At 42.7% G+C, this 17198-nt stretch overlaps 1 protein-coding gene across 1 annotated transcript; it reads right to left on the minus strand.

Moving 5' to 3' along the window:
• Positions 1-10400: 10400 nt before the first annotated feature.
• bambia (BMP and activin membrane-bound inhibitor (Xenopus laevis) homolog a) lies at positions 10401-14828 on the minus strand. The gene is made up of 3 exons (XM_043690563.1): positions 14453-14828; positions 11910-12194; positions 10401-11225 (listed from the first exon to the last, which is right to left on the minus strand). The coding sequence occupies exons 1-3, from the start codon at positions 14529-14531 to the stop codon at positions 10807-10809; spliced, it is 783 nt and encodes a 260-aa protein (XP_043546498.1). The 5' UTR covers positions 14532-14828; the 3' UTR covers positions 10401-10806.
• Between the last annotated feature and the right edge of the window lie 2370 nt (positions 14829-17198).

Here is a 17198-nt window from a genome sequence, read left to right on the forward strand (position 1 = left end):
TGCAGGATATGGGATCAGTTTAGGTCAGAGGAAGGGGATGAATTCAGTGCTCTTGGCTGTCCTTTTGCCACTGGCATCTAAACTGGGAAACTGCCCGGTAAAATATGGCAGCGTCCCTCATGGGCTCCTGTAATCTACAGAAGACCCAATTACAGATGACTGCCATACTCCCATAACTGGCCCCTCCCTATCACCAGGATCTAACTGTTTGGATTTTCCAATCCCCAATCCAATTTACTGGTCACCAAATCTGTTCCTGGTTTGCTGGTCCACTGCAATTCCAGTGGTGGCGCTGCTGGTGCTTAAGAGCTGCCAGATTCTTAATTGATCAGCATCTCTTTGAGGTGAAAAATGCTGATTCAGAGGAACAGAGACCATGGATTTAGAAAGCTAATTGACTAACAATATGGAAATATGTAACACATCAGATCAAAACATCATACAAAGTGCTTGACCCAAGCAATTCAAACTGAGTGTAGAGTAACCTGTTCAGACCTGTCCTGATACATATCCAGGGGAGATGGCCCAGATCTCTTGGCTGAGAGGTAGTGACACTACCCGTGTGCCACAAGAGTCTCAACTGTAGAGTACATTATGGTAACGTGCCATCACTGGTAAGTTAAAATGGGATGGGTGCGAAGGATCATGTGAAACAAACATACACAAGTTGGGCAAATGTTATGGTTGTTAATGCTAGAGCTGTTTTCATGATCTTGAAGATCACTTTCCCATTCTCCCAATCTGATCTGAAGTATCTGCAGGTGCTAAACTGGATCAGGGCCAATTTTGGGGCCAACAGGCAGGATCTAGCAGAGGTTGATTGAGTGAGCCTGTTTGAAGGAAAAGGAACAACTGGCAATTGGGAGGCTTTTGAAAGTGTGATATCAAGAATCCAGTTAGATTGAAGGGAAAAGCTGGCAGGTTTAGGGATCCCTGGCTGACAAGGAATATTGAGGCGGTGGTCAGGAAGCATACATTGGGTATAAGGTATCAGGCTCGAGTGAATCCCTAGATGACTACTAAAAGTGTAGGCGCACACTTATGAGGGAAATCAGAAGATCTAAAAAGAGGATATGAGATAGATCTGGCAGATAAGGTTAAAGATAATCCCAAGAGGTTCTATAGCTATATTAAGTATAAAAGGGTGAGGAGAAAGTGAGGTCTGCAGATGCTGGAGATCAGAGCTGAAAATGTGTTGCTGGAAAAGCGCAGCAGGTCAGGCAGCATCCAGGGAACAGGAGAATCGACGTTTCGGGCATAAGCCCTTCTTCAGGAATGAAGAAGGGCTTATGCCCGAAACGTCGATTCTCCTATTCCCTGGATGCTGCCTGACCTGCTGCGCTTTTCCAGCAACACATTTTCAGCTAAGTATAAAAGGGTGGTTAGGGAAAGAATAGGTCCCCTTAAAGATCAGCATGGCTGTCTGTGTGTGGAGCATACAAGATGCGGGAGATTTTTAATGAATATTTCTCCTTAGTGTTTACTGAGAAGGGAATCATGGATACTAAGGAAATAAGGAAAACAAGTGGGGATGTTTCAAACCACATGCATATTACCAAAGAGGAGGTGTTTGCAGTCTTAAAGCTCATTAATGTGGATAAATCCCCTGGGCCTGGTCAAGTCCATCCTCGGACATTGTGGGAGACAAGGGAAGAAATTGCAGATGCCTTTGCAGAGAACTTTTGCTTCACGTTTAGCCACTGGAGAAGTTCCGGATGCCTCGAGTTATTCCATTGTTTAAGAAAAGCAGCAAAGACTAAGCAGGGAACTACAGGCCAGTCAGCCTGACGTCAGTGGTAGGCAAGTTGTTGGAGAGGATTCAGAGGGACAGCATCAATCCAACATTTGGATAGTCAAGATCTGATTAGGGACAGTCAGCATAGATTTATGTGCAGGAAGTCATGTCTGACAAATCTTTTAGAGTTTTTCAAAAATTTAACAAAGAGGATAGATAAGATTAGCAGTGGATGTTGTCTATGTGGACTTTAGTAAGGCCTTTGACAAGGTGCCGCACGATAGGCTAGTCACGAAGGTTAGGTTAGAGAGCTAGCTGACTGGATTCAAAATTGGTTCGATGGTTGGAAGCAGAGGGTAATGGCTGAAAGTTGTTTCTTGGACTGGAGGCCTGTAACCCATGGTGGGCCGCAGGGGTCGGTGCTGCGACCTTTGTTATTTGTTATTTACATAAATCATCTGGATGTGAATGTGCAAGACATTATTAGTAGATTGCAAATGATGCAAAATTAGAAAGTTTCATTCATAGAGAGGAAGGTTATCAAAAATGTACAGAGAGATCTTGATCAGATGGGGAAGTGGGCTGAGGATTGGCAAATGCAATTTAATACAGATAAGTGTGAGGTGTTGCACTTTGGAAAGTCAAACCAAGGTAGGACTTATACGGTAAATGGTAAGGTCCTGAGGAGTGTTTTGGAACAGAGGGACCTAGGAGTACAAGTACATATTTTTGAAAGTGGCGTCTCAGGTAGACAGGGTGGTGAAGATGGCATTTAACATGCTGGCCTTCATCAGTCGAGGTATTGCATGTAGGAGTTGGAATGTTATGCTACAGTTGTATAGGTCATTGGTGAGGCTGCACTTGGGAGTATTGTGTATAGTTTTAGAACATAGAACATTACAGCACAATACTGGCCCTTCGGCCCTCGATGTTGCGCCGACCTGTGAACCAATGTGAAGCCCATCTAACCTACCCTATTCCATTTTCATCCATATTTCTATCCAATGACCATTTAAATGCCCTTCAAGTTGCTACTACTGTTGCAGGTAGTGCGATTCCATGCCCCTACTACTCGGAGTAAAGAAACTACCTCTGATATCTGTCCTGTGTCCATCACTCAATTTAAAGTTATATCCCCTTGTGCTAGCCATCACTATCTGAGGAAAAGATCTTTCACTATCCACCCTATCTAACCCTCTGATTATCTTATATCTCTCAATTAAGTCACCTCTCAACCTTCTTCTCTCGAACATAAACAGCCACAAGTCCCTCAGCCTTTCCTTGCAAGACCTTCCCTCCACATCAGGCAACATCCTAGTAAATCCCCTCTGAATCCTTTCCAAAGCTTCCACATTCTTCATATAATGCAGTGACCAGAACTGTATGTAATACACCAAGTCGGCCGCACCAAAGGTTTGTGCAGCTGCAACATGACTTTGTGGCTCCGATACTCAATCCCTCTACCAGTAAATGCTAGCACACCAAATGCCTTCTAAACAGCTCTATCAACCTGGGTAGCAACTTTCAGGGATCTATGCATGTGGACACTGAGATCTGTTCATCTACACTACCAAGAATCTTACCAGTAGCCCAGTACTCGTTATTCCTGTTGCTCCTTCCAAAGTGAATCACCTCACACTTTTCTGCATTTACCACCATTTGCCACCTCTCAGCCCAGCTCTGCAGCTTATCTATGTCCCTCTGTAACCCAAAACATCTTTCAGCACTATCCACAACTCTACCGACCTTAGGGTCATCTGCAAATTTACTAACCCATCCTTCTACGCCCTCATCCAGGTTATTTATAAAAATGACAAAACAGCAGTGGCCCCAAAACAGATCCTTGTGGTACACCACTACCAACTGAACTCCAGGATGAACATTTTCCATCAACCATCATCCTCTATATTCTTTCAGCAAACCAACATCTGATCCAAACCACCCTCAACCCCATGCCTCTGTATTTTGTGCAATAGCCTGCTGTGGGGACCCTTATCAAATGCCTTACTGAAATCCATATACACCACATCAACTGCTTTACAGTCATCCACCTGATTGGTCACCTTCTCAAAGAGCTCAATAAGGTTTGTGAAGCACAGCATACCCTTCACAAAACCATGTTGACTATCCCTAATCAACTTATTCCTTTCTAGATGATTATAAATCCTCTCTTCTAATCTTTTCTAACACTTTTACCCACAACCAAAAATAAGGTTTGTGAAGCACAGCATACCCTTCACAAAACCATGTTGACTATCCCTAATCAACTTATTCCTTTCTAGATGATTATAAATCCTCTCTCTTCTAATCTTTTCTAACACTTTTACCCACAACCAAAGTAAGGCTGACTGATCCATAATTACCAGTGTTGTCTCTACTCTCCTTCTTAAATAAGGAAACATTTTCTACCCTCCAGTTTTCTGGCACTATACCTGTAGACAATCTCCTCCCTGGCTTCCCAGAAAATCCTAGGATAAATCCCATCTGGTCCAGGGGATTTATCTATTTCAAACTTTCCAGAATTACTAACATCTCTTCCTTAGCACCTCAATCCCATTCTAGTGGCCTTTACCTCAATATTCTCCTTGACAACATTGTCTTTTTCCAGTGTGAATATTGATTGAAAATATTCATTTAGCACTTCCCCTATCTCCTCTGACTCCATGCACAACTTTCCACTACCATCCTTGACTGGCCCTAATCTTACTCTAGTCATTCTTTATATAGCTATAGAAAGCCTTAGGGTTTTAATTTATCCTATCTGCCAATGACTTTTCATGTCCCCTCCTGGATCTTTTTAGCTCTCTCCTTAGGTCTTTCTTGGTTAACGTGTAACTCTCAAGTGCCCTAACTTCATGCCTCGTCCTAACATAAACTTTCTTCTTCCCCTTGACAAGAGCTTCATATTCTTTAGTAAACCACAGCTCCCTCAGTCGACCACTTCTTCCCTGGCTGATAGTTACATACCTATCAAGGACACAGTAGCCGTTCCTTGAATAAGCTCTACATTTCAATTGTGCCCATTCCGTGCAGTTTCCTTCCCCATCCTATGCATTCTAAATCTTGCCTAATCGCATCATAATTGCCTTTCCCCCACTGTAGCTCTTGCCCTGTGGTATATACCTGTCCCATTCCATCATTAAAGTAAACATAACCGAATTGTGGTTACTATCACCAAAGTGTTTACCTACCTCCAAATCTAACACCTGGCCGGGTTCATTACCCAGTACCAAATGCAGTGTGGCCGCGACCCTTGTTGGCTTGTCTAAATACTGTGTCAGGAAACCATCCTGCACACATTGGACAAAAACTGACTCATCTATAGTAGATTAGATTACTTAGATTAGATTACTTACAGCATGGAAACAGGCCCTTCGGCCCAACAAGTCCACACCGCCCCGCCGAGGCGCAACCCACCCATACCCCTACATTTACACCTTACCTAACACTACGGGCAATTTAGCATGGCCAATTCACCTAACCCGCACATCTTTGGACTGTGGGAGGAAACCGGAGGACACACACGCAGACACGGGGAGAACGTGCAAACTCCACACAGTCAGTCGCCTGAGGCAGGAATTGAACCTGGGTCTCTGGCGCTGTGAGGCAGCAGTGCTAACCACTGTGCCGCCCAAGTACTCGAACTATAGTATTCCCAGTCAATATTTGGAAAGTTAAAGTCCACCTAACTAACATAAACTTTCTTCTTCCCCTTGACAAGAGCTTCATATTCTTTAGTAAACCACAGCTCCCTCAGTCGACCACTTCTTCCCTGGCTGATAGTTACATACCTATCAAGGACACACAGTAGCCGTTCCTTGAATAAGCTCCACATTTCAATTGTGCCCATTCCGTGCAGTTTCCTTCCCCATCCTATGCATTCTAAATCTTGCCTAATCGCATCATAATTGCCTTTCCCCCACTATAGCTCTTGCCCTGTGGTATATACCTGTCCCTTTCCATCATTAAAGTAAACATAGCCAAATTGTGGTTACTATCACCAAAGTGTTTACCTACCTCCAAATCTAACACCTGGCCGGGTTCATTACCCAGTACCAAATGCAGTGTGGCCTCGACCCTTGTTGGCTTGTCTAAATACTGTGTCAGGAAACCATCCTGCACACATTGGACAAAAACTGACTCATCTATAATACTCGAACTATAGTATTCCCAGTCAATATTTGGAAAGTTAAAGTCCACCTAACAACTACCCTGTTACTCTCATTCCTAGCCAGAATCATCTTTGCTATTCTTTCCTCTACATCTCTGGAATTAATTGGAGGCCTATCGAAGATTCCGAACAGGGTGACCTTTCCTGTTTCTAATCTCAGCCCATACTACCTCAGTAGTGAATCCTCAAACATTCTTTCTGCCACCATAATACTGTCCTTGACTAACACTACGACACCTCGCCCTCTTTTACCATCTTCTCTGTTCTTACTGAAACATTTAAATCCCGGAACCTGCAACAACCATTCCTGTCCCTGCTCTCCTGATGTCTCCGAAATGGCCACCCTCTTATAGGAAAGACATTGATAACCTGGAAAGAGTGCAAAGAAGGTTTACCAGGACATTGCCACAAAGGCCTGAACTATAAGGAGAGGTTGGCCAGGATAGGACTTTATTCCTTGGAATGTAGAATGAGGGATGACCTTTTTGATGTATATAAAATCATGAGGGCCATAGATAAGATGAATGCATATAGGCTTTTTCCCCAGGGATGGGGAATTGAAAACTGTAGAATATTGGCCTAAAGTGAGAGGGGAAATAGTTAAGAAGGACCTGAGAGGGAATGGTGCATCTACGGAATGGGCTTGCCAGAGAAAGTGGTTGACGCAGGTACAATAGCAACATTTTTAAAAAATCATTTGAATAGGTGCATGGACAGGATGGGTTTAGAGGGATACGGACCAAGTGTGGGCAATTGGAACTAGCTGTGTGGGCATATTGGTTGGCATGGACCAGTTTGGGCCGAAGGGCTTGTTTTCACGCTGTCTTACTCTATGAGTGTATTAGCCTGCCTTTAAGAGTTACTACTTACTTAAATTGAAAAAGTTATTTTGAGTTATTACCATCATGGCGCAAGATACCTTACCATGATACCAAGATAAACTTTGAGTGATTCCATAAGAACAAACCAATAATGGTCCTGATCCACACTAGAAAGATCCCTATGGAAATTGCCACTGTCTGCTGACTTAACAGATCTTAGCTAATTCTGCAATTACTTTCAAAAGCCTTGGATAAAATGAAAAGTGGACTCTAGTTATCTCTAGGTTCTGGTATCAGCTAAGGGCAGGCTGAATTAACTAAACACATGTAATTCTTGACTCACACATACTAAGAATGAGTACTTTTTAATGAAGTACTTCCAACTTGGTAAAATCTACAAAACCATTGCAAAACCTAGAAAAAAAAAATTTCCTGGTAGGTATTTCAAGGTAAAATAAATATAAAACATATTCGAAGCATGCCTACTAGCTGTCAAAGCAAGGGCTGCTAGGTTCACATGACAAATGTTCTGTTACTTTAGAAGCAGCAGAAATGCTTCATTTATGTTATTTTTGTAAAAGAGAGTCTGGCATTATTGAACATGTATAGTAATATAGTACCTGTAACATAGTATGCATCTCACTTGACCATTTTAATGAAACAGAAGTTGAGACAGAGGCAGATAGGTAGATATGGGGACAGGTGACCAAATTTTTTGTCAAAAATAAATAGTCGCAAGGAGTATCTTAGAAGAGGTCGAAAGCTAGCAGCTTCATAAAGGAATGCTGGAGTGTTACTTGTCACCAACATGCCATTGAATGACTTGTGATGAGACAATTAAAATTGGGGGTACACAACAGGCCAGGTTAGGAAGAGCACAGGCTTCAGAACATAGTAAGACTGTAGGAGATCACAAATATAGTGAGGGACTGGATGTGACACTTTGAATGAACTACTTCATGCTTAAAGTCAATCTGTCCTGGAGAAACAATGAGGTGTTGGGGATTCATTCGATTTGGATATGCACCTCATTGAGTATTATAGAAGAGTTATTTTTCAGACCACAAGTTAAAGGAACCCCATAATCATTGACAGATGTTCCTGTAACATGCAAGGTTATGAAGACATGTTAAACATTTCTAGTCATGTACATGCCAGTACAATTGCTTACAAAGAATAACTTTTAACAAACAATTTTAACAAGAAATAGAAACAGCAATAAGTTGTGTAGATCTTTGTGCCAGATCAGGTATTTAAGTACAATCACTGATCATGGAACTTGTAACTCCATTTACCCATCACACCTCCCATTCCACCAATCGCGCCCCCCCACCCCACAATCCCCACCACCCCTACTACCTGATTTGTGTAACTCCCCCAGACACCAGAAATCTGATAGTTAAAGTGTATTTGTTGGAGCATCCACAACCCTCTTGAGAGATTCACAAATCTTTTATTTATTGGGTCCTAACTGGAGATTCTATTTCTGATTGTTTCCCCGATTGGGAAAACAATCTTTCAAGATTTAAGTTTATTTATTTCATTAATATTTGTTACTATTATTTTCCCAAGAATAAAAAGGTCCCATTTACTCTTTATCAGGAAAATGCTCTCCTCCCATAATCAATCTAGTAGAGCACAAATGTGCCATTTCCAATAGAAACTGGAGTAAAACATTTCTGGTGCCATCTCACCATTCTTATATAATTAGAGCAAGAGTTCCTTATATTTGTATTGCAATATCTTTTCAGTAAAGACCAACATGCCATTTGCTGTTATAATTGCTTGCTGTACTTGCATGCAAATATTGTTCGTTATGAGTACACCCAAGTCTCTTTCGGCATGAAAATTACACACCTTCTAAAAAAGGTTTTTAAACTGGTTAATCATATTATGCTTTTAGATTCCACCTTGTTGCCCACTCACTTAAAATCAATCCATGAACTCTGCAACCTATGTTGTCCTCTTAGCTTGCATTCCCATCCAAGCGTTTTATCATTCAGACTTAAGACAAAATTCTAGTCATCAATACTGATCCTGACAGCACTCCATTAATCACTGCCTGCCAACTTGATAATGCCCCATTTATCCCTATTCTTTGTTTACTGTCCGTTAACCAATTTTCAATCCAACTTTAGCTGTCACAGCATTGAAAACGGCCAATTTATAACACCCATGGTAGTCACTACATCGCTTGCAAGACTAAACATAGCAGGAAAGAGGGTGGAAGGTATGCAGTGGCAGGCTCTAACAAACTTTATCAAGGACTGTAACCCTATTTATAAATAAAAACTCATTAAATAAAAATGCTGCTCACAAAATATCGCTGGAAAATCATTTTTTCCATCCACTTTCTAACCCACCTAAGTCTACTTAAGCCTATAAGTCTACACTTTACAGCTTATTTAAAACAAATCACATAAGCTTCCTACAAAAATCTGAATATGCTCACATTGCAATTTGCCAATTCTTCAAGGGTTAATTGAGATTACTCATTCTGCCTAACGACAGTATATCAAAACTGTGTTTTAGTGAATAATCAGATTTTCATCAACCTAAGTTTTTTTTTAAATAAAGTAAGTCTGCTTTTACTGGAGAAGTATACCCTCAAATAAAATGTACAACTTGATTCATGGTAAATTTGATTGAATTCTCATTATTAAGAAACTAGAGAAGCACTGGACAATTTGGTGAAAATACAAGGAAAACAGTGGCAGGGAAAAAGTAGCAATAACATCTTACCTACGAACTTAAGAGGATTGGCTTTGTTCAAACTAATTAGCAAAGTTTTAGTTTAGAAGTGGGACTAGTGACCCTAACAAAGAACCAGTTTGTTTTGGGATTCTTTCTACAATGATATTGGATAAACCTTCAGACCTTTCTCTGGATGTGAGTGTTGGTAAACTTTGTTACATTACAGCCGATTTGTGGGGAATCAGTTTAGCTCAGTTGGCTGGGTTGTTGGTTTACAGAGCAGTGTGATGCTACCAGTGTGGGTTCAATTCTTATCACAGGGTTGAGGTTACCATTAAGGACTCTCCTTCTCAACCTCTTCCCTCACCTGAGGCCCTCAGGATAAATCACCACCAGTTGCTCCTATCTGACAAGAAAGCAATCCCTATAGTCTGGTAAGACTATGGTGACGCAACATCGTATTTGTGAAATGTAACTCAGCATGAACATGGTATGTGGTCTACTGGAAAACTGCTACCAGCACAGGTAATCAGTGCATATGGCAGCTGTATCTTTATTGATGAGAAATTAACAATATTGTCCTGCTGGGTTTTGGGTAAGCTAAACTTACACAGGATCAGTTCCTTCAACTAATTGTCAAAAAAAAGTGTTAAATAGGCCAATGCCTAGTTTCAGGTCAGGGAGAAGGACTCCAAATAAGCAAATGACCTACTTTTTCCATTATCCCAATATTACAGAAGGACAAACATAGGGGAGGGGCTGAAAAGAAAAAATAAATTCATTTCCTGTCATTATACCCATTGAAAGAGTAGATGCAACCAAGTACAACTCAGGAAAGCCTAACAATCACTTGTGCCATACTCAGTGGCCTCTGCATTTAAAAAGGGAAATACTGCAACGTCAAAGAAAATATTTGCATTTGTCCACCCAAAAATGCATTGAGTGACGATGGCAATTTCAATAAAACCAGGATATCTGATCAGAATTAGAGAAAAAATATATTTTCAGATTTTTACAATAAATTGGAACAGGAAACATATAAAGAGCAGGATTGGACACAAATATACATACAGTTTTCTCCATTTCTGTTAGCTCAAAAAAAATCCAATCTTTTCCTTTTGTTCCCCCTCTCCCCGAGCTATGTGAACAGTTTCTAGAAACAAATGTAGAGAATTCATCCTTATACAAAGTGTGCAAATGAGAAATTTTGGAAACCTTCACAGAGGCAAGGACTCTATGTGTAGAATATATTAAAATCAGGTCCCTTGTTCAACCTAGAGTCTTCTTTAAAATTACTGTCCTCAGCAAGTCTATGATTGTCTTTCACATAAAGTGCATTTGTCCAGCAGAAAAGAACCACGAGTAGTTCGAGATTAAACTCGGGGTCATACAAACTCCAACTTCCCGTGTCCGCTGTACATCCCCCAGTGAACGAGAGAGAGAAGCTTGTCATTACTGAGCTCAGAGTGCCTCATTTTATCGCAGGTCATGCAGCAGTTCTCATGGCCAGTCACAGGTACCATACACTCCAAATCTAACTTAGCCACCTGCCCCTTTTTGGAGTGGTGCCCATGGAAACTGTAATGCAAACGAGACAGCATCTGCCGTCGTTGGTCCTGAAGTCTTTTGTTTTCACTGCGAAGCATCCGCAAAGCCAGCATGATGAGCAAAACCAAAATGAGGCCACCAGCGATGGGCACAGCAATAACTGCAGCTCTGAACCACAGCTCCTTGGAGGAAGTGAATTCTTGAACTCTGGTGATCAGGTTCTTACTGGGGTCCTGATGGTACCTAGTCCCCTGATCTGAGAAAGGGAGCAGAAGAAACAAAAAAGTAGAAAGAAAGAAAAGAGTGAGCAGAATGCAACAAGCAACTGACCATCACATTAACCTTGATACAATCTCCATTTGGATGATTAACATATGTAACTTTATTCTAACAAGTCCAAAAAGTTATAAGATTGTCCAAGTGGAGTACCAACTAAGATAGTGTATCAAAACATTTCAAAAATTAAATCCTTTCTACCCAAATGTAAATTTAAAGATCTGCAGTCCATTAGGCAGTTAGATGCACACACTAGTGTTCCTACCACTTCCAAAGTTTTAAATCACAAACAGACTCACTAAACTCCAAGCAACCATTTTGCTTTAATCTCATTTGCTGCCCCAGGAAAACTGGAGAATTTTTTTTAACAAATCTTTTTACTAGCCCTCCGAAATGTTCATTCCTGAAGAACGCCTTATGCCCGAAACGTCGATTCTCCTGTTCCCTGGATGCTGCCTGACCTGCTGCGCTTTTCCAGCAACACATTTTCAGCTCCGAAATGTTCACAGAGACATAATATCTTATTGCTAAAAATCCAGTTCGCATCTTGTCATTCCCTCTCTGTGGCTCTAATTACATCAACAAAATCAATACCAGCCACCCAAAGCCCTTGGCTGTCAGCGCCTTGTAGATCTGGCCGAAGTTCCGCAGAGAAAATTCTTACCAGAGGTTTCACTCCCTGGATGTGAAAGAACGTCTTGGAGCCCTCTATAATTGCACATGTCCTCGTGACAGCACTCCAGCATTGGCCAGGTCCCGGTGTGATTCTGGGATCTTTTTGCATGGCAGATGCTTGCTGAATTTGAAATAGTGTCTAAACACCCATGAGTTAAAGGGGAGTTCATATTCTGGGGGTCCAGCAACCTTGAGAAACATGCTGACAGTTCTGATTTGCACATGTAACCTGTCGCCACGCAGTTAGATGCGTCACAGTAGCACCTAATTTCACCTGAAGTTTACAAGAGAGAGAAAAAGCTACATTAATTTGTGACCAGACTTGGCTAGTCATACCTCAAATATGAATCATTAATTTTCTGTACTGCAAACAAACCAATTCTCAATTGCTTGATGTGTGTTCTTGATTTGTATGCAGAAGGAGGTTGATGACTAGTTTAGTCCTTCCAGCTCCCTAAGCAATGTCTCCAAGCATCCCAGCGTACTTAGTTATTAAAACTCATTTTTCCAACCACAGTCTACACAGAAAACGCAATAAACTTAAATGCTGACAAAATTTGGCTGATCAGGTCCTTGGAAAGAACGCCACCCCGGGCCCATTAGACGAAAGCAAAAGACAAACGGTAACACTAGAAAGTTCTGCTCTTTCAAACTAGTTATTTATAAACTGAAGATGAGGCAGGTACAGAGAAATACACAAAAGGCCTTTCTTTTCAGACCGTTCCGTGCAAATAAATGCCTTTCAGGCAGCAACCATAAACCTTATAATTAGTGGTTTGTTTGCCAAAAAGACAATTTCTTTCAAAACCAAATGGAACTTTTTTTAAAATTAACATCTTACAAGCAGCCGTCTTGTTCGGGCTGTGCAATGTACAAACTTGGCTGAGGATAATGAGGGTGGGCACCTTAATAATCTGCCGATTTAGAAATCAAGATATTTCTTAACAAAACATATTTTTTATTCAAAAAAAAAGTATTGGTAGGAGCCTCTCTCTGACCACAAACAAGCTTAAAAAAATGCACGTGCATCTCCCTTTTAAAAACCTTAATAGCTTCCGCTACTGAAAAATTACTGGAAAAAACTCATAAGTCCTCTTTGTATGCAGCGGGACTCAAGGAGCTTTGCTATATTGGCCTGTCAGAGATCAGGTTTCAACCTCCTAAACTCAGCTCTCAATACTAACAACGCTGCCCTTAATGACTCAGGGCTAATGGAAGGTAGAGGATTGACTGTGTAAAACGACTAACGTCGATACCATTTGTTGTGGTTCCCTGTTCAAACCTCCCCCTGGACAACAGTCTATAGAGCAGAGTTTATAAATCTTCAATGCGCCGAAAACTTGGGGTCTTTAAATCTTAAGCCAAAAAAAAAGTTCAAGCAGCAATTCATCCTCCATCCTTAGTTTTACGAGTCCATACTCCGCCAAAATGGCTACAGGAGACACTGCAGACTTTTAAACCTCAGCTTTTGATGTAAACTGGCAGGAGAAAAGTCTTGTGATCCCCTAATTATATCATTATCAGCCACATAGTTTCGGTATCGGTGACTTCCCATCAGTCTGGCTCGCTCCCAGCCTCCTGCCTTTGATGCAACCACAGGGAGAGCCAGCTGCTGACGACAGGGCTCTTATTTTGGGTTTAATTACACGTTTGTAGCAAAATAAAATTTTTTAAAAAGTAACAATTAGCTTGTTCATCCTAACCTCCAGCGCCGAACAGCGAGTGCAGGAGATCATTTACAAACAAACATCAAGAGAACAGATGATATAACCCTCCAAAAAGACTTTTTTTACGAAAACAAGTCAACTCTCCGGTAACTGGCATCGCTCTACAAGCAGAAAAGAGACCATTTACCATGAAAGCTTAATCTGAAATCCAAAAGGATTTCCAACTGATTTAAAAATTATATTTGGAACATAAGGTGTTCCCTCACTACCTCCCCCTGAACAGAAATACTGAAGAGAGCCCTACCCCCAAATAAAAATGTTGGGAAAAAAGTTCATGCCCTTTGTTAAAAAAAATCCGTTTGGGGTTACATACATTGTCACCTTTTAAGCTAGAACGGGTCGCTTTCTCTTAAAAGATTTGAGAAATTCATTAAGGGGCAGCTAACAAAAACATTTTGACAACTGATTACCCCTTAGATCCATTTACATCAAATGGACAGCAAAGAACTACCACTTGCAGCAGGGGAGAGGGAGGGACGGGGGGGGGGGGGGGATTGCTTGACTCCACCGGGATAACAATCCCATTTCACGGCAGCCAGCGATCCGTGGAGGGGCGAATAAGCCGGACATACTGCATTCACACAGCCCTGGATGAATGCGTTAGTTAGATTCGCGAGGAACAAGAGACTTCTAACTGAAGAAAGAAACAAGGGCAGCAGATAATGTACAGGAGAGAGAAGGGAGTCTTGTCAGCCAGGCTGGGATCCCCTCTCCCCGGGGGAGGAGAGGGAGTGGGGTACTTTAGCCTCCATCCCCTCCCCCACCCCATTCCCCCCCTGCTCACAACCTCAGAAAACCCCCTCACCTTCCGTCAGGAGGATGGCCATCGCACACAACTCCAACTGCAGCCAAATCCTCCAGATGAGATTCGGATGGCGATCCATTTAATTTCTATCAGTTCCTTGCAAGACAAAATGAGCAAGTTATTGGACACGACCTTCCAGAGGGATGTCGGCGGCGGGGTAGCGGATACAGACACGGAGCCCGCTGTCGGAGATGCCCTGGCCCTCCCTGATTGTAGCTGTCCTTCAGGAGACAAGCGCCATGTGGTGCTGCATCAGCAGCAGCCTCACTCCGCCGCCTCTGGTCGCCCTCTCTCGCTGCCTTTCTCTCTGTCTCTGGCGGGTACAACAGTGCAGCTCCCAAGCCTGACCCGGCCCCTGCTTTAACTCTGTGCCCTGAGTGACAGCGGCCAGCCCGCCCCTCCCCGCTCTCCACACCCCTCCCCGGCGCCACGAACCAACCAGTCCCCGGGAGCGCAGCCTCTGCTACCCGCCCAGAAACTGGAGCCGGCCCCCGGACTGACGGCACAGCGCCACCGGGAGGGGGGCGGAGGGAGAAAAGGGGGAAGGTTCCCTCCCCCCCAGTCCCTCTGCCCGCCCCTTCCCGGCTGCTCACTGGATGTCCGCACCTGTCACTCACATCCCCAGGTTCATTCATACTTGCAGCTCTCCCACCGCCCCTTGGGAATTTTCCAGTGGTGAAAAGCAGCTTTTTACTCCCTCCCTCCCCATGCCTACCACCCCCCAAGCCAGGAGGAAACCTCTCCGAATGGAGGAAAGATAATTTCATAGAATAAAACTTATCTCAGCTTACAACAGGAAGAGTGGGGCAATGCGAAGGTTACCGTTCTGTGTCGGCAGGGAGTTATAGTAATAGAAATTAAATGTTGAATGGATGAAATGTTGCTCATTTTACGTGGCCAGTTAACTTAAGCCTTCGCGTTAAGATGAGGTACAGCATGTTAGTGCAGTTAATCTGTATTACACCTCACACGGATAGTCACATAGCACGGAAAAAGACCCTTCTGTCCATCTCGTCTATGCTGACCATGTTTCCAAACCAAACTATCTCATTTGACCAACACCCCTTTAAACCTTTCTTATTCATGTACCTGTCCAAATGCCTTTTAAATGTAGTAATTATACCTGCATCGACCATTTCCTCTGGCAGTTCATTCTACATTCTGGGTGAAACATTTGCCCCCCAGGTGTCTTTAATATCTTCCTCCTCTCAACTTAAAATCATGTTCTTTTGTTGTGTGAACTCCTCCACCCGAGGGGGGAAAAAACACCTTTGCTATTCACCTTACCGATGCCCCTCATTTAGATTCGGAAAGAATGTTTACATTTTACAATATTGACAGGGTGGACCTTCCTGGCAATAAGTTGAAAATCACACAACATCAGGTTTAAATTTGTACACCCCAGTCCAACACCGGCACCTCCAAATCATTCCTGGTAACACAGTATATTGGCTTGTCTTCCGAAAACGCTGCGCTTTTGTCTTATTTGCCAAAGTGTTTTAAAACCAACGCAAAAGAGTGACATTCCGCATTTGCTTAGTGGGACTTAACTGGGGAATCGGCTACAGTGCCGGTTAAATGGGCACGGTCGGCTGAGAGCACAAATACGTCCTTTAACCAATATGTGAGAGATGAGAGTTCAAGCCTGAGAGGCAGTCTGTGTGTGTTAGGGAGGAGGGGCAGCAGACAGTTAAGTTAAATTAACAATCAAAAGGCACCCGGCGCCACAGAGACGACAAAGAGAGTAACTGACAGTCAATTATCAGCCCCAGAACAATGCGATGCAAACACCGCCGATTGTGCTCAGTATCAAACCGATGCAATATTGCCGCTGATATGTTAATTACTTTGCTGCTCCAGCATCTGAGAGCATCAAAAGACTGTGCGCCCTTAGACCCTATCGCACTGACATCACTTTGAACCACGGCTCAGTATCGAACCGAATGTGTGTGACATTTAGCCAGCTCGCAACAAGTATTTTTACATAAAAAAAGAGACGGCTGCAATTGCTACTTCAATCTGACAGAGGGAGGAAAGGAAAGAACTCAGGCGCCTGAAAACTTTACAGTGTGTTATCATCGCTAACTCGGTGGCGTGGCTTTGACAGTAATTTCCAATGCTCTGAGCTCCGACCACAGTTGTTCAGAACTTGTGGCTCAGAATTCCTCAGAGGATAGATGGGCGTCCTCTCCACCTTCCCCTCGGTGAACACACAGCGTGTCACACAAAATACATGGAACCATTTCCCAGGGACAGGACACGCGCCTTTAAATCCATAGTGAGCTCAGCCATTCACCCAGCCTGCTCTAGTCATCATAGGAAGAATATAGGCATGTTAATATGGGCAAGCCAGCTGTTTAAGAATTGCGTAAAGGTGTCACTGTTTGATACATTAGCGCTCATATAGCGCTTTCACGACCACCGGACTACCCCAAAGCACGTTGCAGGTAATGGAAGCAAAAACAGACATTTTCCCAGCAATTTATTTTCGTTTCAGATCTTCAGCGTCTGCAGTGTTTTGTTTTATTTAAGGGATTTAGAAGGTGGGGGCGATGACGCTAAGATTTCAACTCAGCACATAGTAGGGAGTTACTTGGAACGATGCTGAAATCCCTGCCTATTGCCAATACAGCAAGGTAACCTTTTAAATCACTTCAATGTCTGTAGTTCAGTTGTAGAGTATCTGACGCATGCCGAGCCCAATACAAAAACTACGGAATCCCAATTGAAGATAATTTAGAGTCTT

This window comes from Chiloscyllium plagiosum, chromosome 5, assembly GCF_004010195.1.
Source record: "Chiloscyllium plagiosum isolate BGI_BamShark_2017 chromosome 5, ASM401019v2, whole genome shotgun sequence".
NCBI lineage: Eukaryota > Metazoa > Chordata > Chondrichthyes > Orectolobiformes > Hemiscylliidae > Chiloscyllium > Chiloscyllium plagiosum.

Excerpts from the sequence above, each read along its gene's own strand:
- bambia (XM_043690563.1), bottom strand. The coding sequence starts at position 14,531 with ATGGATCGCCATCCGAATCTCATCTGGAGGATTTGGCTGCAGTTGGAG. Across the intron at positions 12,195-14,452 it reads GGCCATCCTCCTGACGGAAG|GTGAAATTAGGTGCTACTGT; the intron begins GTGAGGGGGTTT and ends TGTAAACTTCAG. Across the intron at positions 11,226-11,909 it reads TCCAGGGAGTGAAACCTCTG|ATCAGGGGACTAGGTACCAT; the intron begins GTAAGAATTTTC and ends TCCCTTTCTCAG.